The following is a 19,074-nucleotide window of genomic DNA, read 5'->3' as shown; positions in this document are numbered from 1 at the left end:
GATCCTAATATATGAACCATCTGGATAACTTGAGATTCTGATGTTCTGTAGGTTTGATTTATATTGAACGTATGGTTTGAAGGGCAAGATAGCAGGATCAAAGTAAGAAGGTTGGGGGAGTTGAGAAGAGAAAGCGTGGATTAAATCGTGTGAAGATATAGACTGGTTATCGACATGAAATGAGGTAGGTCCTTCATTTGATTGACTTAATTTACAGTAATTCACGTCAGAGCAAAGAATTGTACATATAGTATACACCAGATCCGATGAATCGTTCAAAGATGGGAATTATGACTTAGGAGCAAGTGAACCCATCCAGGTTGTGTCCTGATTTTCACTAGACTGGGCGCCCTTCGCCACCCTAGTTGGACCGGCGGACTCATTCACCAAGTTCATAGTCATCTGCCGCGCCTCCTGAAGTCGTCGCAGAGACTCGGCACGACCAAGAATCACCATAGTTTCAGGGATACCCGGCCCCGGTGCGGAGGCAGACAATGCCCATCGTAGATAGTGGTAGAGTTCCTTCTTGAAGGTTTTGTCGGCAGCGACTCGGGCCTTTTCCGCTTCCTCGGTTGATCCGTAAGCGCCTGCGTCTGATTCTTCAGGGAGGATGGCGTAGGCGCCATCGTAGGAGGTGATGTTGAATTTGTGGGTTTCAATGGTCCAGTGGGCTTCTGGAACAAGGCTGAGGGCTGCAGCTGCTGTGTGGAGGGTGGTCATGGGAACGGCTTGGGGTGGTGACTTGCTGGCGGAGGCAGCCGGGCTATACGGAGGTCTATTAAGAGTAGTAGCGAAGAAGGTAGAGTTGCGCTGAACAAAATCCGATGCATTCGTATAGGATTTGGCGTCTGCACGGAGGAGAGGAGGGAGATACTCCGCTAGCGAGCGAGATTGAAGGATCGGTTCGCTATAGTTTACGGGTCAGACTCAGGTATAATGAAGTTGAAAGGGAAAAGGCCGTACAGTTGTTGCGAAGGACATGTCTCCTCCACAGCCCTAGAAACTCTGGAAACCATCTCTTCAAACTCGCTACCACCGCTCGTGGCAAAGCGCTGTGCGTGTGCCTTCTGCAAGAACCAAAGCTTCTCAAAGGCAACAACGGTGTTACCTTTGGTGATTTTGAGGTTAAACTAAAAACTGAGTCAATCCCTGTTCTGTAGTGCATTAAGAACTTAAACAAAGTGCCAGACATACTATTTGCTCCAGCTCCTCAAGGCTGAAGATGTCTGACTTTTGAGTGTGAGACCAGCCTAACAAAGCGGCAAAGTTTACCAGGGTAGCGGCGAACACTCCCTGCGTATCTTTGAAGAAGGTAAGATCAATGTCGGCATTCCGCTTGCTAAGCTTCTGGCCAGACTTGTCCACAAGGAGAGGCACATGGCCGAAGCGAGGCGGCGTCCACTTAAAAGCATTGTATAGAGCGACATGCAGAGGGGTAGAGGGCATCCATTCCTGTAATCCGGGTAGGTTAGAAAGTCACTTTCACTATAGTCTTTAGAAACTCACAGTGCCTCGAATGACATGGGTAATCTTCATGAGATGATCATCAACCACGTTGGCGAGATGATAGGTCGGGTGTCCGTCCGATTTGATCAAAATAGGGTCGTCGTACACCCGATCAATCAAGTCCAGCTTGTTCGGCGAGCGATTCTGGCCAGTCTTCCCATAGACGATGTCCTCGAACATGGGATATCCCTCCACCTTCAGCCGAACCACATGCGTCTCTCCCTTCGCCGCCCTGTCTTCAGATTCCTCGGCCGATATCTCCGCGCATTTTCTATCGTAACCGGGGGGTAATCCGGCTTGACTGCGATGTCTAGCAAACGCATCGAGTCGATCCGCAGAGCAGAAGCATCGGTATGCGTGTCCATTGTTTATCAGATCATGAGCGTGGGTGCGATAGATGGCTGTTCTCTCGGACTGCAGACAAACAACTTAGTATAGCTTTTTTCTTTTTTGGGAATCGATCGATAAGCGCATTGGAGAGCCTCACCTGTCTATACGGACCGTAGGGACCGCCGACATTAGGACCTATAAACTGCACGTCAACCTCCGAGCAACTTTGTGTTCCCGAACAAATGCCAACCTTCATCCCATTGCAGTCCAGCCCATTGGAGATCCTCATAGAGCCTCTGTTCAGCATCGGGGATAGTGCGTTTCTATATCCATTCGCCCATCAGCCTTCGCGATCGACCGATAATGTGTTCTAACGCCGCACCTGGTCGGTATCTTCAATTCGTAGCAGAAACTGTCCTCCCGTCCGCTTAGCCAACAGATAGTTGAACAATGCCGTCCGCAGGGACCCTAGGTGAAGATATCCGGTTGGCGACGGTGCGAATCGGGTTCTCGCGGGGAAATCAGGCAAATTCGTCTTTTTGTTACCGGCGCGTACAGTCTTGCTTGACGCAACCGAGGAGTAGCGTGCTCTGCTGCACTGGGTGCAGATCCACGGACGACGGGCAAGAAGCCCGGGATGGGGACGCCTCATAGTCGCGAAAGAGGGCCCAATTATGCGGAGATATTCAGGGCAAGAGCGATGGTGAATGGTTGGATGGCGAAGTGTACCTATGAACCATCGGAGGTTTGCGGCGAGACTCCGACTGGGGAAAAAAGTAAAGTTAAAGGCGGACTGAATTTTATTAATTTTATCAGTGTAATCCATTTACCGCTTACAATCAACAAACAACTTCCGGGCTTGCCTTTGCCGTCCTTTATCTTTCTTTAGGAGTCTCTTGAGATACTGTTTTCTCAGAGATATAATTCATTTGTCTTTCACCTTCTGTTTGTGTTCGGTTCAGTCTCATTTTTATCCAACAGTCGGGGACCCTGTCCATAGCCGCTCAAAGTATGTGATCGCCCCCCCTCAGCCTTTTATTGCTGGCTTTGCTGACCTACTCCAAACACAGTGTCTCAAGCTGAAGTTGACCTCTATGGTATATACCTTAATTCTACATGCTTGCATCGCGCGAAGGTATCGGGAAAATGGCTAACACTTCCTTTAATTAGAGGTCCTCGGAATTGCCAACAGCGCAAGCAAAGATGAGATCCGCAAGGCTTATCGCAAGGTACTGCACCTTAAATCTGATCACACTCGATAACTACTCACATACCAAACCAACGATAGGCTGCGCTCGCAAGTCACCCCGACAAAGTCCCCGAGGCCGAACGTGAAGAAGCCGAGATCAAATTCAAGGCCGTCCAGGAAGCTTACGATATCCTCTACGATGAAGACAAGCGTCATCTATATGACACACATGGAATGGGCGCTTTCAACGGGTCTGGAGAGCCCGGTATGGGCGCAGGCCCCGACCTAGATGATATCCTGGCGCAGATGTTCGGTGGTATGGGTGGCATGGGCGGTATGCCTGGAATGGGTGGTATGCCTGGAGGCCCGCGCGCGAATAAACCACGGAGAAGCCCGAACGAGGAACAAAAGTATGAAGTCAAGATGGAAGATCTGTACAAGGGCAAGACTGTCAAGTTTGCGAGTACGAAGAACGTAATCTGCAGTTTGTGTCAGGGCAAGGGAGGCAAGGAGAAAGCGCAGGCCAAAAAGTGTGCTACTTGCGGCGGACAAGGTATGGAAGATAAACGCTTAGTGCAGACGAATATTGGAAGGCTGACAAATGACATGTACAGGTGTCAAGCAGGTCTTGAACCAGATGGGACAGTTTCTTACCACTTCCACTGTGCCGTGCTCAACCTGCAATGGAGAGGGTGAATTCTTTAGCCCCAAGGACAAGTGTAAGAAGTGTAAAGGAAAGAAGACAACGGAGGAGAGGAAGATTCTGGAGATCTACATTCCTCGGGGAGCAAGGTGAGCTATTCAAACCATTAAAAGGACCAAGTCAGGCGCTAAACTATATGCAGAGAAGGAGATAAAATCATTCTTGAGGGTGAAGCCGATCAAGTACCAGGACAAGAGCCCGGTGATATCGTGTTCCATATCGTGGAAGAAGACCATCCTGTTTTCAGAAGGGCTGGATCAGATTTGACCGCTACCATTGATGTTACAGTGGCTGAAGCCTTGACAGGCTTTTCTCGAGTTGTGGTCAAGCACCTCGACGGCCGGGGTATTGAACTGCAACACCCCAAGAAGCCGGGCGATGTTCTGTCCCCAGGACAGGTCCTTAAGGTTCCTGGAGAGGGTATGCCCATGAAGCGCGGCGACGAACGCGGCGACCTGTACCTGGTCGTCAACGTCAAGTTCCCAGACCAGAACTGGAAGCCTAGTCCCGAGGTCCTGGAGAAGCTCAAGGAGATTCTGCCCAAGCCCGACGCCCCGATTCAGGCTGACACTGTAGACGAAGTCGACTATGATCCCAAGGGTGATCTGGATGAATTCGGTGCCAAGGACGCTCACGGCGGCTCTGCATGGGAAGATGATGATGATGAGGGTGAGCCGGCTCAATGCGCGGCCCAGTAAAGGCCAAATTTCCGTGTCTTCTTGCAATTATACCTTTACCGTTTTGTGCATTCGTCGATGAATAGATCTGTTGGATGCATTTGGGCCAGTTCTTCTCTGGCATCATGGGCGTTCACGGGAAAACACTTGTTATGAACAAAGTGGGGAAAATTATCCGTATTGACTTATGACTGTTGCTTAACCATATTTTCAGGGCGTGAATAATGCATGTTAGTACTAGAATACATAGACCAACTCAGCTTCACGGAATGCCGTCATCCGATGCTTATAAGAGCCCCTAGGCTCCACTTTCTGGAGATGATCAGTCGCCCCCGTGGGGGGAAAGTGTGGGATGGACCCATGACCAATGACTTTCTTGGTGATTTGTAACCAGCCATCTTTCCTTTTTCTTGTCTATCATTCGTTGCATGAGTATATATTGAAGTCTCATTCAAGAGCAATACAAATATGTCTAGCATTTCTTGCTAAGCGCGAAGAGACTGGATACCATGGGAAGATATGAAAGGACCAGAGTATCTCCGTGAGTGTTGCTCAGACGCCGCGTTAGCCATTATACCATTCTTTACTGACTGGTATAGTGGCAATTTATCGGGACTGGCCCATCCTAAGCAGTATCCCGCTGCTCAACATCGGTCTTGTGGAGGGGTTTCATCACGTACGACTAATGACGATGCTCGCTGCAGCTGAAACAGAGCAGTTGAAATTATCGCTCCCTTCTTTGAAACTGCGCCCGAGAGTTGGCTTGGAGTGTACACTAGATTATGAACTCTGGCAGAAGGAAGTACGGATTCTCGCCGGAATCCACTGTGGTATGGCAGCGAGGATGTAGATGTAGGTTTGGTGGTATTCAAGACCCGGCCTGGTCATGCTTGCTTTATTTTGAAAGTGACAGCTCACATGAATATTGCAGACGCTATTTCCAGAGCGCGGCAGAAGATGAGCCAGGATATTTGTATCTTTGGAGACATTACCGACGGGTGGTATTTTAGATTCATACACATCCCCTCGTGCAACAGCAACGATATAACTAAAACCCTACATAAGCCTTTGACTATGGCTGCGCAAGCCGATTTAGTCAGACACCACAAGTGTTAACAAGTCTAGTACCGAGGAAGAGTCTCCTCAATGGGGAACCCGATTCTATGATGCATAGGGCGAAACTCACTGTTATATGGAGAAGGGGAGGGTTAACGCTTTGCGTCGAATTGCTATGGAGAGAATGGTTCCATGAAACTTGGTTCCGTTGTTGCTCCTCAAAACGACGCTATGAGCATCTCGCTGTTATACAATTCGATATTGATTGTGTATGGAATAGTTTCGGTCCACCGTAGTGACTCGCCAAATCACAGCAACTGGGGTTGCAAGTTGAACATAATATCATGCTAATCTGCGGCCAGGATATATGACTTTGGGAGTAAATTAGAAATGATATCTGGATGGGATCAATAGACACAGCAGATTCGATGCACCCCCATGCATCGATGCTTTATGATACTAGCGTGGGGTAGAAGAGCGATTGATGGGTCTCCATCATTTGCCCCCACAATCGACCAACACGTACCGAGAATTCATCCAGCTTTCTGACCCGAAGAATGGGGATATGATGGGGGGGGGTTCCTGCGCGGTTCTTATTTAAATGGTCCTGCATTCCCACCGCCCGATCTCCCGTCATCTCTTGCAACCCTGGTTTCGGCATTAATACGGCTGTGGATGTCGGAGATTGTCCGGATTATTCGGCATTGATAGTGTCCCGCATTTGATGTGATACCAGACAGGGTTATTTAATCTCACAACAGCTCGTCTTTCTCCAGCTTATATTTACCATCCGTAAGAGCAAAAATAATTAGACAAAGGTAATCACACGAGAAGACATATAGCCATGCTGAGATTCCAGTAAAGAGAATCGCAGAACGAAAGTGGCTAATGGCCTTCTAGCCCGCGATCTAGTGCCGACGGCTTATAAATAATATACGATCGAGTGTCTCGAATTATCCCAGATTTCCTCCCGACCATGTCATGTCAGTCACGCGCCTCGTGTGAGGGCTGCTCCTGCAGTGACAGGGGCAGCCGACCACCAGTGAACATTGAGGACTGTGAGAGCGAACTGCTTGCCCTTCGGAGGCGTACAGCGGAGCTTGAGAAAACTCTGGCATCAATGCAAGATGGCCGGCCAAATGCTAATGCATCAAGGGCCCGGAAGTTACGGTCGGCCAACTGGTTCAATTGTGAGAGTGACCCGGGCATGATGGCCCTCTACATTGAGCGGTACCTCAACTATGGCATCACCCGGGAAGAACTGATGTCCGGTAAACCAATAATCGGAATAGCACAGTCCGGGTCCGACTTGTCTCCATGCAACCGCCATCACCTCGAGTTGGTGAAACGGGTCCGAGAAGGCATTAGGTCCGCCGGAGGTATCGCCTTTGAGTTTCCCACGCATCCTATTCAGGAGAGTAGCAGGAGACCCACTGCCTGTATCGACCGAAATCTGTCGTATCTGGGTCTGGTAGAGATTCTCTTCGGATATCCCTTGGACGGTGTAGTCCTCCTGACGGGCTGCGACAAGACTACTCCCGCCGCTCTGATGGCCGCAGCTACAGTGGTGCGTGACCCCTGTATCTCCGCTCCCTTGCTCAAATAATTGACGTTTGTTCGAAGAATATCCCAGCAATATGCTTGAATGTTGGCCCAATGCTTAACGGTTACGTGAAGAATGACCTGGCGGGGTCTGGGATGGTAGTATGGAAGGGTAGAGAGATGTATGCGGCAGGTGAAATCAACAAGGAGGAGTTCATTGACTATGTGTCCAGAGGGTATGTCCATCGATAACTATGAAAGTATATTCACTGACGATGTGATAGTGCACCATCAGTGGGACATTGTAACACAATGGGAACAGCATCAACTATGAATGCTTTGGCGGAAGCGCTTGGAATGGCCCTACCTGGGTCGGCTGCCATACCGGCTCCGTACCGTGAACGTGGGCAATGTGCTTACGAAACAGGTTTGCGTATTGTTGAAATGGTTCATTCTGATCGGAAACCCAGCGACATTATGACTCGGGAGGCTTTCGAAAATGTCATTGTAGTTAATACTGCTATCGGCGGCAGTACTAATGCCCCCATTCATATCAACGCCATCGCCAAACATATTGGGGTAGAAGTTTCACTGGATGACTGGGACCAACTCGGATTTCATATCCCACTGCTGCTGAACATGCAACCAGCTGGTGAGCTGCTGGGAGAGGAATACTATCGAGCGGGTGGGCTACCGGCGATTATGGCAGAATTGCTAGATGCCAGGAAGCTGAATGCGGATGCTTTAACATGTAACGGTTTGACAGTATCCGAGAATGTCCGGGGCAAACATACCTGGGACCGTCAAATGATCAAGCCGTATAACGAGCCACTTCTGGAAGATGCCGGTTTTCTCCATCTCCGAGGCAGTCTGTTCCGATCCGCTATTATGAAAACGTGTGTGATATCGGAGCCTTTCCGACAGAAGTTCTTGGAGAATCCCAATGACCCAAATGCATTCGAAGGCACGGTTGTAGTGTTTGATGGACCGGAGGATTATCATCACCGGCTTGAAGACCCTTCCACTCCCATCGACGACAGAAGTATCCTGGTGATGCGTGGTGCTGGCCCATTGGGATACCCAGGTGCCGCCGAGGTTGTCAACATGCACCCACCTGGTCGGCTTTTGCGACAAGGGGTCAAATCGCTTCCGTGCATTGGAGACGGACGACAATCGGGTACTTCCGGCTCGCCATCCATTCTCAATGCTAGTCCCGAGGCAGCAGCGGGTGGAAATTTAGCCCTCCTTCAGGATGGGGACAGACTCCGTGTTGATCTCAACAAACGGCGCGTTGATATCCTTGTTTCCACGGAGGAGCTGGAAAAGCGGAGAAAGGCGCTAGAAGCCCAGGGGGGTTATGATGTCCCAGAAAGTCAAACTCCATGGCAGGAACTGTTCAGGAGGGAGACGACACAGTTGAGCGATGGTATGGTCCTCCGAGACGCGGTAAAATACCAACGACTTGCTCAGCGATATGAGAACCCCCGACATAATCATTGAAGGATGAGTCTAGATATCATCGATGTAAGGAGCTGTAATTATTTGAAATACCCATAGCAAGGACTTTTGGCAATTTTTCGGCTGTTCCGGAGGTGTGTTCTCCGTATAGAATTCCATTATTCGGTCGGGTCTTTCTCGAACCGAACTGATTGTGGCATTGATCATAACTATATTCACGGATAAATTCAACCTTACCCGTACAGTACTGTACAATGATAGTCTGTAGTGGCTGCCCCAATAGACTCAGTAGCGTCAGGCCATTTAGAAACAGTAATATTTGCCTAGTAACGGTGACACGGACTCAATCTCAGGAGAGAATCGTGCCGGAAGGGGAAGGTTAGAGAAGTCCGACAGGTGAGGTCGGAGAAAGAGAGTACTCCAGGCTACCACTACTACCAGTAGTGTAGTAGTAACTTAAACGGTTGATTGGCGTTCCTATTTAGTAGCCGTACAGAAAGTGCTGATCATGGGATTGGACCCCCTCCCTTTAACTTCCCCTCTTGAAATGCCCTCCTCATGATCACTAACATTCGCTACTACCACCCTTTTCACTTGTCTGTTTATTGACTGACTGGTTTCTGTGAAACCTCCTTAAGTCTACCTGCTGCAGAAACTTCAAACAATAGTGCTGAATCTAGTGGCGGCGCCATCGTACAGTTTTCGGGTAGGCAGACGTCCATGTTTCGCCGGCGCTCTGCAAACTAATTAAGTCTTGGAAAATCAGTCCCACAAGGATGGAGATAGTAGAGCTATTCTGGCCAGCGTTCGCAGAATTGCCAAGGCTCTAAGAGCGGTGACTATTTTGCGTTTCTTGCTTTCTCCCAAGTTATGGCCATATCTCGTCACTTCCAACAAATAGCTAATGAAAGGAGATGACTAGGACCAGAATCCTGGCGAGTGAACCGAGCGCCCTGAGTTTGATCTACCAGCCAATCCCACCAATTCAGTGATAGATAACACGCACATGGCTGGAGTTCTTGACCTAACCTGCATCGTCTACGAATTCACTCGAGGCCTGCAACAAAGCCGTCCAGAGAATTAAAACAAAGAGAATATCACAACGGAAAATACCTATAAGGAGAGCGAGAAAGAAGGCAAGCAGACAAGAAAAGTTTGATAGCTTACCAATGAGTAAGGCCAAGAACGGGTTTGCTGAAGACGGCGGTGGTCTCGAACCATATCCACCCGGAAACCAAGTCAGAAGGTGGACGCGACATCACCAGTTTCCCGAGCCGATCATGTAATTGTTATCAATATTGTCGACTGCCAAGCCATTGAGTCATGAGATCAAGAGACACAGCTGAGGCGAATGGCGGAGCCTATAACAATTGAAGTAATTGATATTCAACACTCACCACACACACACCATGAAAAATTTATAAAAATATCCTCCGAGTGTGGACCGGTGGGTCTCGGGTTACCCGCGCGCAGAGAATTGGGTTTGCCGTTGCAGCCTTGCAAAGAGTGACGGAGAACCACCGATTTCCCACACTACCAAACTTCGGACCCGCGTACTTGCTTAGGGTCTAGCCTGCAATATCAGAAAATTTCTTCTAGTTCCGGCTGATCTCAGACCGCCCCTGTCAGGCACCCACATCCCACCATCATTTTTAAAGCTGTACCTTGTGATCCTTCCGTCGTGTTCCTTGTTATTTCCTACACAACAAAATTCCTTTAACATGCTGCTGCCTCCTATCGTCCACTTAGATGCAAGCCTGCTACCATGCGCTTCCTCTGAGCAATAAGAAACGACAGCTTCTGTGTGCACCGTGCATCTCCCACCGCCGCACCACATAGTCGTGTACCCCGGTCTCTTGCATAATCCTTGACCTATCTGTTTCCTTTCAGAAACACCTGTCTCATCAACCTACCGTCGCAGCTTCCCGAAATCACCCTGTGCAACTCAGCATAGGCCTAGATTATCGCGGGACGCATATATAGTGCACACCGCATCGTTACGTGTCTCGCGGCTCATCTTCCTGTCCTGCGGGAACCATCCAACTGTACCTTTATCAATTATCCCGACCAATTAACGCCACTGCGCTCGAAGGAGCCATAACCGATTTCCAATCGGGACCAACAACCTGTTCACCTTACATTATCCTTTCAACTCGAGTTGTTTTACTTGTGTTTGTCACGATGGACGTCGACTTATAAACCATCCACCTTTTCGTTCTTTCGTGATCGCAACGCTTTCCGTTCTCCCGCAATCAAGCGTTTCAGTTTTGTGCATTTCTCAGCCATCTTGCTTCTTTAAACCTCACCTATCTAGGTGAATCACCTGCCGTACAACATCGTCAATAAGATCTCATCTCGAATCATTATGGCACCCAACCTTTTCCTCTGCCTCCGAACCGTCTTCTGCCCCACATACTGGTTCCAACGTGGGGAGCGCATCCAGGGGACCATCCATAAAGAAGAACATTGGGAATCTCCTGTCCCTGGCATCTACAAATACATCCCTGGCCGTGGATGGCACCTTGTTTACAAGGATGGGAATGAGTACGACGAAAAACTTCCTGTCCCAGTCGTTTACTGCCGCATCCTCCACCGATACATGTTCGAGCATGAACTGGAGGACAGATGCCGCTGGCATTCGGTGACCGTCCACGAAGGCGCTAAGCCGGAAAGATTTCTCTTCTTCCGCCTTGATGACGGAGACACCTGGGTTGCCGGATGGGATGCCAAGGGAAAATTCATTCCGGGACCCTATCAAAAATGGTACTACGACTCGGAAACGCAGACTATGCGCCGAGTACTGTTCCCTGATAGCACGAATGTTTCCCGCGCCAGCATTGTCCCAAGCAAGCTGGGCTAATTGCGGCTTCCTCCATAGCCCATCCCGAGGGCTAGCGCCCTGACAGTTTTGGGCCTCTTTACATGGTTTCTCACCATCCGACCATGACGAAATCTGTTCTGCAGCTGGCTCCTGCAGAACATGGCTTGGCAGGCTAAGAAAGGCAATTGCTATTCTTGAATTATTGAAAGCGAGCGTACAAGCGATTCATTATTTTCTGCTTCTGTTATACCTATGAACATGCTTGATGGCTCGACTATTACGAATATTTGCTTTACACAGCGATGGTGTTTGGGTTAGAAAAAAAAAGTAGTTAGACTTGCTTGTTTCCCTATTGTTTGCGACTTGGGTGGCTACATGCCATCACGATGGATATTGGCCGTGATGATTCTTTCGGTTATTACGTGGTTCAAGAACAACAGACTTGAACAGGAGTTTAATAGTGACTTGATAGACATTGATACAATATGATAGCGGAGCACGATACTGCTCGAATGATAGTCATTCCTTGTGTATGTTGAATTTTAGGCGGAACCAACCCTAAAGATACGTATCATCTGCCGCAAGAAGTGGATACCCGTTAGTTGCAGCAGCAATGTTCGATTGGATATGCATGGTACCATCCGTCACTTGCGGATAGGATCCATCTGCAGGCCATGTGATTGGTAAATGCTCGCGGTGTTATCCATGCAAGGGCTTACTACCGGGCAAGTACGGCCCGGGCAAGTAGGGCTTATCCCGTCGACAAGATTCGACGTGATATGGAGATGCTCATTCCTGGCATTTGTCGTAGTGGTATAATTAGGAATATTAATTGTATAGGCTCTGCCATTTGTTACTTCATCCTATCGGATCACGAATGTATCAATAGTAGAGAAAGAGGCGGTCAAGCTATTTCCACATCAGCCACATAATCTCCAAAAACAGCTGTACGAGATAGCAGCCCAAATCTAAACCCTAAAACAGATCTCACAAGAAAAGTAAAAGAACAGGAAGGGAAAAAGAAGAAAAGAGGCTCTACAATTTTGCCCCCTCCTTCCCACCCCCCTTAACCAGCTTCTCCAATCCCTTCCTCACCCTCTCCTCCATTCCCGCCTTAGTCGGCCTCATCGTCTCTCTCGCCACAAAAACATGCGTATACCCCCCAACAACCTTCACCTCCTCCTCCCCCTGCTTGAAAACCCCAACTTCATAGGTAACACTCGACGAACCGAGCTTCGCGACCCGAAGTCCGAGGTCTAACACATCGGGAAAAGACACCGAGGCAAAGTAATCGCAGTACGAGTTGACCATGATACCCACCTGGGACGCTGCGTTGGTCTTTGCTGACGAATCCGAGTCCTTGTTGTTGATGGAGAAGGGGTCCATGCCACATTCGGCGATGAGCCAGCTGTTGACGATGGAGTCGAAGAGCATTGCGTAGACAGTATTGTTGAGGTGTGCGTACATATCGTTATCAAACCTATTTCCCCTTTCGTTTAATATTTATTCGGGACATTGGTTTGAATAGTATTTTACTGTACCATCTTGTTCGGTATACTTGGTGAAAGACGTAGTCGCTTCGGGTGCGACGTTTCTTGATTTCGATTTCTTTGGGGGCCATGTTTGGGTCTGCTATGCTGGACTGGTATGGAGGGATGTATGAGGGTGAGATTATTAGGCTGGAGATATTGATATGCTTGTTCCTTAGAGTATGTTCTTATCGGATTCAGATGCAGATATCCATATTAAATGTCATTTCCGAGGAAGGAATTAGCCGAGGTTGCTTTTGCCGGCGCTTTGCCTGATATGGAGTAGATCGGCGGCATTGTCGATCTTCTATATCGTGCTTAACCCACCACAATGGAATTGGACAACTCGGTGGAGGCTTTGGTGGACGGGAAGTCTGCGGATCTGATAAGGGTTATATCGTTGATAAACATGAAGGGGGGTAAATTAGTGGCCGTCTAGTCTGTATACCCGGACTTGGTGTGAGATTTTTATGGGTTAAACTGGGACGTCGCGGTTAATGCTCTCAGAGAGCTAAAGAAGGCCCAGAAGCTATTTATGTGAATGATGTTTATCGTTCATAATGAAAAGGGAAGAGCAGTATGAGCTCGGTGATGAGGTCGTGTGTAATTCGTTGAATTTTAACCAGCTATGAGAAGTATCCGTGTAGCAATTCAATCTGAACGCCGTACTTGGAGTTAGGCTCGCCTGCGATGATCTATCCTGTACTAAGTAGTAGGTATATCATAGACGCTCCAAGAGAAGGACAATATTCGAGTGCAATATATTGGACAGGTTGAAATTGAAGGTACTGAAGATCGCACCTGCCGGTTTGAGTATCAATCACAATCCATTACGCTAGTTTCAGGAACTGAGACTATGGGCTGCGTGAAACTATACTCTACAAATCGTCAAGTTATGAAGTACAAGAAAAATTACGATTCAAGAACGTATCTCAAATCATCGTCGTCTAAAACACGCACATCGTTACTCCGTCATCTACACCTCACTGCTAGTTCGTCCCGTCCGCACTTGATAGCTCCACCCAAGGAGAGGCAGAAGGTCATTCCAGCAAGCATTCTCCGAGCACATCGACCAAGAACTGTATAAAACGCTATACCCAACAACGCGAGACAAACCAAGAACACCATGTACATCCTCTACGTTACCACCATCATCGTCTCCGCTATTGCTACTTTGGTGGCATCGATCGACCACAAAGTTGACGTATACAACCAAACCTCGCAGAACCATAACTCATCCGGGAATATCACTCTCCAGTCGTCAACAGAGACATCAAAAACCAATGACAGTGTTTGTGCCCAGGTTAAAGATTGCCAGAGTGTTGAAACTGCTGCGCCATCTAACGTAACCACGACAGGATCGAAAGATCATTGTCATTCAAATGGTTGGCCGTGTATTCATTTTTCGTCTTGTTGCTCGCAGGTTTGCCAGTGGACATGGCCAGGAGGATATCCAATTCCTATCAGGCAGTGTGCTTAGGATAAAAATGATAAGGGCTGGGGTCGGTCATTCTAGGTTCATCCTAGGAGTATGAGGCAGGATGGAAAAGGCGCTACGGGGTGTCTGTACGAGATTGCGTTTGCTGGATATCCACGACTAGAAGAGGTAGCAATTGGTTAATATTCGAACTCATCGTGATTCATATGCTATTGTCCTTCCTCAGTTCCTGGTACAGATTGTAGAGAAACAGCAGATAAAAGTCGGGTCATACAACTGGATAGAAAGAACAAGGAGCTAGATTAAATTGGGGTCTATCTTTTTGTAAATTGGAGAGGAAATGGACAGTCTATTCCCACTACGCATCTGGGAGATAAGCGAAGCAAGCTAAGTGCAAGAGAAGAGAGAATGGAATATTGAACAGGATATTTCTCTTACGAAGCATATTGATAAGGTTAACCTATGCAGTAGTTTGGTTGCTCACTTTGTTGGTCTGTGGAATTCCTTTGGCCAATATACGACCATCTATCACAGTCAGATTCCGAGAGGACCCAGAGGAGGTGAGGAGCTTTTCGCCAACATAACGCTGTCTGCTCAACAAGGTCAGAATATTGACGATTATTGGTCTCTCGGAGCTATCCCATTTTTTTATTTTTTTTTTCTTTTCTCTTTTTTAGTCACACCGAAAGCATCTCTGTATGTCATTCTTCAATTACAATAAAAATATATTTCAATATTTCAGCCAGGAATGTAAAGAGTATCAAATATACCTTGGATAACATATGTCTATAGAAATAGATTTAGCACCTCTTCAAGGTCATGATTAGCTTAGCGAGGGGCCAACAGATGAGATTATGACAAATATATATGCTATTTACTACTTTAATAGTATATTTGCAGGTCTATCCCAATATGATCCCTAAGAAAGAATGTACACTTTTCCAGAGCAAGACATTCAGAGATCTATAAATTGAGGAAATGTATGGATGGTACAGCATAATATATATCCAATTGCCTCATAGAATATACTAGTAGCAAGACCAAGTCTAATCAAACTATTATTCTTAATGATCTTATCCTTTACTATAGCCTTCCATGTGTTACCTGCCTCAGTATATATAAAGGCTAAGCTATGTACACTCGTCCTAGTAAATGAATGTTGGTTCCATGAATGAATCTGGGGCAGCAACGCCAAGAAACATAAACTCTTTTTAATTTTTTTTTTTGAATTTCAGGAACGCCCCTCCGACCCCACGTAAAATTACTTTTCTTCAATTTAAATCGCCGCCCATGAACTCGTGATACTCTCCGTAACCCTTAAATTTGGCTCCCTCACCTCGTATCCTCGCCTACCTTGTGCGAAAAGGCAGGCTTCCTGCTTCCACTATGGCTCTCACACCCGTCGACACGACGCTCAAGGTGCCTCCTCCGGACCCTGTCGAAGAACCACCCAAAGTGGCTGTAACACCCTGCGAACCACCAACAGGCCCCTATCACTTCGAGGGAGGATTTCGTCGCGTCAGTCCATACCATTACACATACAACACATTCTGCAAAGAGCGATGGAGGGGTCGGGAGCTAGTCGACATCTTTGTCTCCGAATTTCGCGATCGCCCACCAGAGTACTACGTATGTTCTTACACACGGGCTCACAATCGCGCTGGATCATTTTGACTGATTATATCTCTAGAGAGAGGCCCTAGCAGCCGGCAAAGTCACCGTTAACGGTAAGCCAGCCGGACCGAACACAACAGTGAAGAACGGCGATGTCATTTCGCATACCCTTCACCGACACGAACCTCCCGTCACAAGCCAGGAGATCGGCATTATCCACGAAGATGATGGCCTTATCGTCATCGACAAACCGGCCGGTGTGCCTGTCCACTCTGCCGGCCGGTACCACTACAACACCGTCATCGAGATCCTCCGCGCCGAGCGTGGTGGTGGTTGGGTGCCCCGGCCTTGCAATCGACTGGACCGGTTAACCTCCGGCGTGATGTTCATCGCCAAAGATCCCAAAGCAGCAGAAAGGGTTGCAAGCAAGCTGAAAGAGCGATCTGTGCACAAGGAGTACGTGACTCGAGTGAAGGGCAAGTTCCCGGACGGGGTGGTGGTCTGCGACCAGCCCATCATGCAGGTTAGTCCCAAGCTGGGGCTGAACCGGGTCCGCGCCACCGGTAAGACGGCGAAGACAAAGTTCCGCCGTTTGGCGTACTACCCCCCTCATGCTCCGGAGCCGGCTGCAGCGAGAGGGGACCGTGCTGCGACGCCGCCGCCTGTGTATTCGAACGAGGAGGAAGGATATAGTATCGTGCATTGTTTGCCGTTGACGGGACGCACGCATCAGATTCGTGTCCATCTTCAGTTCCTGGGGCATCCGATCACGAATGATCCGATTTATTCGAATCGGCGTGTGTTTGGGCCCAGTCTGGGAAAGAGCGAGGATAGCGGTGATCGGGATGATGAGATTATGGAGCGGTTGAACAACATGGGCAAGACTGAACTTCCGGATACGGTTTCGTACCGGACTCATCTTACTGCTGCGCCGCTTGTGCCACCGGGTACGGAGTCCTCCGTCATCGAGGGCATCATGTCCCGCGAGCACGAGGCTGCCCTGGTAGAGTACCACAAGCGCAAGGGCGAGAGGCTTTCCGGGGAGCAGTGTGACGTCTGTGGTACGGAGCTCTATACCGATCCTGGTGTGCATGAGCTGGGTATCTTCCTTCATGCCGTTGCCTACTCTTCGGATAATGGCGACTGGAAGTACCGCAGCAAGATGCCTTCTTGGGCTCTTCCTCCGCCAGGCATGGATGGTCCTCAGGCAGTCCCTGACTGGGAGCCGGTGCCGGAGGAGGAAGAGATCGTGGTCGGGAATGGAACTGTGCCGGAGGGCATGGAGGATGAAGACAAGCCGAAGAGGAGTCAGGGAAGTGTCTTGGTTCGGGGCGTGGGAGTGGTTGATAGCGAGAGGCTGCAGAGCAACAGCAGTCTGCTTGATCTTTCCTTGTCGTGTTAGACTTTTTGCTCTCCCATATTTGCATAGACTTGATGTTTACGACTACATGATACCTGTATGCATGGATATCAGGAGTTCTATGTTTTTGGCCGCTGGCATGTATGTAGAGCTGTGGGTACTTGGCCTAGCATTGACCTAAAGAATATACTGTTCCATGATTCCCAAGGACTGAGAGCGTAGCGAGTAGTTAGGATGGTGCAAATACAGGTTGGCAATTACAACTCAGCCAGATCTTGGTCTCATCTACGGATGCCACCACAGCGCAGAACCCACTGACGGAGTTGCCATCTTAAATCGGATCCAAGCACGTCCTACGTTCAAACACTACCGACCGATCAAAAGTAACCAGACCGAGGAAGGGAATCGCAATGGAAAAGCCCCCATTTCTATTTGATATCCCAGTGCTGGTACCAGCCACCCAATCATGCACATAAGAGAAATTCGTTATCGCCACGAGATGATTCATTTCAATTCACGACCATACAAGAAACCGAAGCGACACCTTGCAGCTTTTGCCAGAGATCCCCATCTCCAATTGAAAATGCTTTGGTATAATGATTTTAATTGTTGATTTAATTAGGCTAAAGCATTTAAGCCTCAGTGGTGACACGGCCCTTGGGGTTGGTAACCTTGACACCGAGAGCCTTGGCCTTGGCAATGATCTCGACGCGCTTGCGGGAGGAGACGGCGTGGCCGATCCTACAGAATTATCATGTTAGTTGGATGCGCTTTTCTGCGTTGCATAGCTCGGTGGAAAGGGTGGGCGTACTCAGCAGCGTAGGTGCGGTTGTGCATGAGAAGGAGCTCAACGTCCTTGGGGTTCTGGACGAGGAAAGCCTTGTGGCCGGAGGGCATCATGTGCTTGGTCTTCTTGTTGGAGCCATAGCCGATCTATCGATTCAAGCCATATCAGTATTCATTGTTTCGCTGTGCAAATCGCAAGTTCGATCACCGGTCGCGCTGTGACCTTTCACTTCCGGATCGAGATTGGAACGGAGAAAAACGTACGGAGGGCATGGGAATGTTCGACTTGAAGCGTCTACGGACGCGGGAGTCGATACCCTTAGGCTTGCGCCATGACTCAGGCACACACTTGAAGCGGTCCGACTGGTGGCGCTTGAAGGTCTTGGTGCCTGTATTTTGCAATCCTTGTCAGTCCCGATATTTCAATAGCCCGAGTGTGCATGTGTGGCAGATTGTGTCCCAGAAGTCCCGATGTATATCTCCCAAGTGTTTCATCGTATTGCCAAGTCGTTGTCGGATTCCTTGATTCTTCCTTCGAACAGTGATATCATGCTCCGTTTCTCATCGAAAAATTTCGTGCGAACCCTCCCTAATTCCTTCCTTCGCTAACACTCTTGCTATACATGGGACCTGGGCTGTGGTGGATGTGCTGGACGGGAAAACAGGAAGGCAGGATTTTGACATACGCTTCTTGACGATGGGGACGTGCTTCTTTGCGAGGACCATCTGAATTTCAATTAGTATCAATAACAACGACAAGATGAATCCATCATCCCGGCATAGAACATACCTTGTCGGTTTCGTAAGGCCGCTGGCGCTCGAGTTGTCGTGACGGGTCGAATTCGATCTCAAAAATTCGCGCTGAGGTTGGCCGCCCAGTGCAGTCGGGTGCTAACGCCTCGCTAAGCTGAAAATTAGGGTGAAAGCCCTGCCAAGACTTGCCGCTTCGGGTCTGGTGTCGATCGTTGGCTAGCTTATGTCATCCGTCTTTGACCTTCCGCTCTTATCGTCTCCCGTATCAATTGTTATGCTTCGGTTTTGATCTCCAATTCTACTCCACACCAT

General features: G+C 48.7%; 8 protein-coding genes across 8 annotated transcripts; 5 read left to right on the top strand and 3 right to left on the bottom strand.

Moving 5' to 3' along the window:
* Positions 1–288: 288 nt before the first annotated feature.
* Positions 289–2,488, bottom strand: BDV37DRAFT_280954 (glutamate--tRNA ligase MSE1; the record flags this gene model as incomplete). Its single annotated transcript, XM_032086715.1, has 7 exons — positions 289–907; positions 964–1,130; positions 1,195–1,452; positions 1,507–1,920; positions 1,994–2,031; positions 2,087–2,159; positions 2,219–2,488. The coding sequence occupies 7 exons, from the start codon at positions 2,486–2,488 to the stop codon at positions 289–291; spliced, it is 1,839 nt and encodes a 612-aa protein (XP_031943679.1).
* A 265-nt stretch (positions 2,489–2,753) lies between these two features.
* On the top strand, positions 2,754–4,675 carry BDV37DRAFT_62955 (putative DnaJ domain protein (Mas5)). The gene is made up of 6 exons (XM_032090977.1): positions 2,754–2,845; positions 2,907–2,933; positions 3,007–3,065; positions 3,125–3,578; positions 3,640–3,817; positions 3,871–4,675. Coding segments are annotated over exons 1-6 (1,275 nt in total). The 5' UTR covers positions 2,754–2,844; the 3' UTR covers positions 4,427–4,675.
* Positions 4,676–6,437: 1,762 nt separating this feature from the next.
* BDV37DRAFT_280952 (IlvD/Edd family dehydratase) lies at positions 6,438–8,503 on the top strand (the record flags this gene model as incomplete). Its single annotated transcript, XM_032086714.1, has 3 exons — positions 6,438–7,028; positions 7,085–7,239; positions 7,288–8,503. The coding sequence occupies 3 exons, from the start codon at positions 6,438–6,440 to the stop codon at positions 8,501–8,503; spliced, it is 1,962 nt and encodes a 653-aa protein (XP_031943677.1).
* A 2,323-nt stretch (positions 8,504–10,826) lies between these two features.
* BDV37DRAFT_280951 (uncharacterized protein) lies at positions 10,827–11,321 on the top strand (the record flags this gene model as incomplete). The annotated part of the gene is made up of 1 exon (XM_032086713.1): positions 10,827–11,321. The coding sequence occupies one exon, from the start codon at positions 10,827–10,829 to the stop codon at positions 11,319–11,321; it is 495 nt and encodes a 164-aa protein (XP_031943676.1).
* A 944-nt stretch (positions 11,322–12,265) lies between these two features.
* Positions 12,266–13,016, bottom strand: BDV37DRAFT_62934 (acyl-CoA thioesterase). Its single transcript, XM_032090975.1, has 2 exons — positions 12,824–13,016; positions 12,266–12,762 (listed from the first exon to the last, which is right to left on the bottom strand). Exons 1-2 carry the CDS (start codon positions 12,901–12,903, stop codon positions 12,318–12,320), a joined length of 525 nt encoding a protein of 174 aa, XP_031943675.1. The 5' UTR covers positions 12,904–13,016; the 3' UTR covers positions 12,266–12,317.
* A 921-nt stretch (positions 13,017–13,937) lies between these two features.
* Positions 13,938–14,346, top strand: BDV37DRAFT_280949 (uncharacterized protein; the record flags this gene model as incomplete). The annotated part of the gene is made up of 2 exons (XM_032086712.1): positions 13,938–14,102; positions 14,170–14,346. 2 exons carry the CDS (start codon positions 13,938–13,940, stop codon positions 14,344–14,346), a joined length of 342 nt encoding a protein of 113 aa, XP_031943674.1.
* Positions 14,347–15,529: 1,183 nt separating this feature from the next.
* BDV37DRAFT_243011 (pseudouridine synthase) lies at positions 15,530–17,430 on the top strand. The gene is made up of 2 exons (XM_032081384.1): positions 15,530–15,878; positions 15,940–17,430. Exons 1-2 carry the CDS (start codon positions 15,636–15,638, stop codon positions 17,263–17,265), a joined length of 1,569 nt encoding a protein of 522 aa, XP_031943673.1. The 5' UTR covers positions 15,530–15,635; the 3' UTR covers positions 17,266–17,430.
* Positions 17,431–17,436: 6 nt separating this feature from the next.
* On the bottom strand, positions 17,437–18,838 carry BDV37DRAFT_243010 (60S ribosomal protein eL32). Its single transcript, XM_032081383.1, has 5 exons — positions 18,800–18,838; positions 18,696–18,735; positions 18,274–18,398; positions 18,035–18,156; positions 17,437–17,964 (listed from the first exon to the last, which is right to left on the bottom strand). The coding sequence occupies exons 2-5, from the start codon at positions 18,733–18,735 to the stop codon at positions 17,856–17,858; spliced, it is 396 nt and encodes a 131-aa protein (XP_031943672.1). The 5' UTR covers positions 18,800–18,838; the 3' UTR covers positions 17,437–17,855.
* Between the last annotated feature and the right edge of the window lie 236 nt (positions 18,839–19,074).

This window comes from Aspergillus pseudonomiae (genome assembly GCF_009193645.1).
Source record: "Aspergillus pseudonomiae strain CBS 119388 unplaced genomic scaffold BDV37scaffold_17, whole genome shotgun sequence".
NCBI lineage: Eukaryota > Fungi > Ascomycota > Eurotiomycetes > Eurotiales > Aspergillaceae > Aspergillus > Aspergillus pseudonomiae.
Note: the sequence above shows the minus strand (reverse complement) of the source record. Positions and strands in the feature narration are given on the sequence as shown.

What these genes read in the sequence shown, in the direction of transcription:
- BDV37DRAFT_62934 (XM_032090975.1), bottom strand. Translation starts at nt 12,903, where the DNA reads ATGGCCCCCAAAGAAATCGAAATCAAGAAACGTCGCACCCGAAGCGAC. An exon ending in CAAGTATACCGAACAAGATG is followed by an intron (nt 12,763 to 12,823) that starts GTACAGTAAAAT and finishes AAGGGGAAATAG; the next exon opens with GTTTGATAACGATATGTACG.
- BDV37DRAFT_243010 (XM_032081383.1), bottom strand. Translation starts at nt 18,735, where the DNA reads ATGGTCCTCGCAAAGAAGCACGTCCCCATCGTCAAGAAGC. An exon ending in CGTCCCCATCGTCAAGAAGC is followed by an intron (nt 18,399 to 18,695) that starts GTATGTCAAAAT and finishes TGCAAAATACAG; the next exon opens with GCACCAAGACCTTCAAGCGC. An exon ending in AACCGCACCTACGCTGCTGA is followed by an intron (nt 17,965 to 18,034) that starts GTACGCCCACCC and finishes ATAATTCTGTAG; the next exon opens with GATCGGCCACGCCGTCTCCT.
- BDV37DRAFT_243011 (XM_032081384.1), top strand. Translation starts at nt 15,636, where the DNA reads ATGGCTCTCACACCCGTCGACACGACGCTCAAGGTGCCTCCTCCGGAC. An exon ending in ATCGCCCACCAGAGTACTAC is followed by an intron (nt 15,879 to 15,939) that starts GTATGTTCTTAC and finishes TTATATCTCTAG; the next exon opens with AGAGAGGCCCTAGCAGCCGG.
- BDV37DRAFT_62955 (XM_032090977.1), top strand. An exon ending in AGCTGAAGTTGACCTCTATG is followed by an intron (nt 2,934 to 3,006) that starts GTATATACCTTA and finishes TCCTTTAATTAG; the next exon opens with AGGTCCTCGGAATTGCCAAC. An exon ending in TACATTCCTCGGGGAGCAAG is followed by an intron (nt 3,818 to 3,870) that starts GTGAGCTATTCA and finishes AACTATATGCAG; the next exon opens with AGAAGGAGATAAAATCATTC.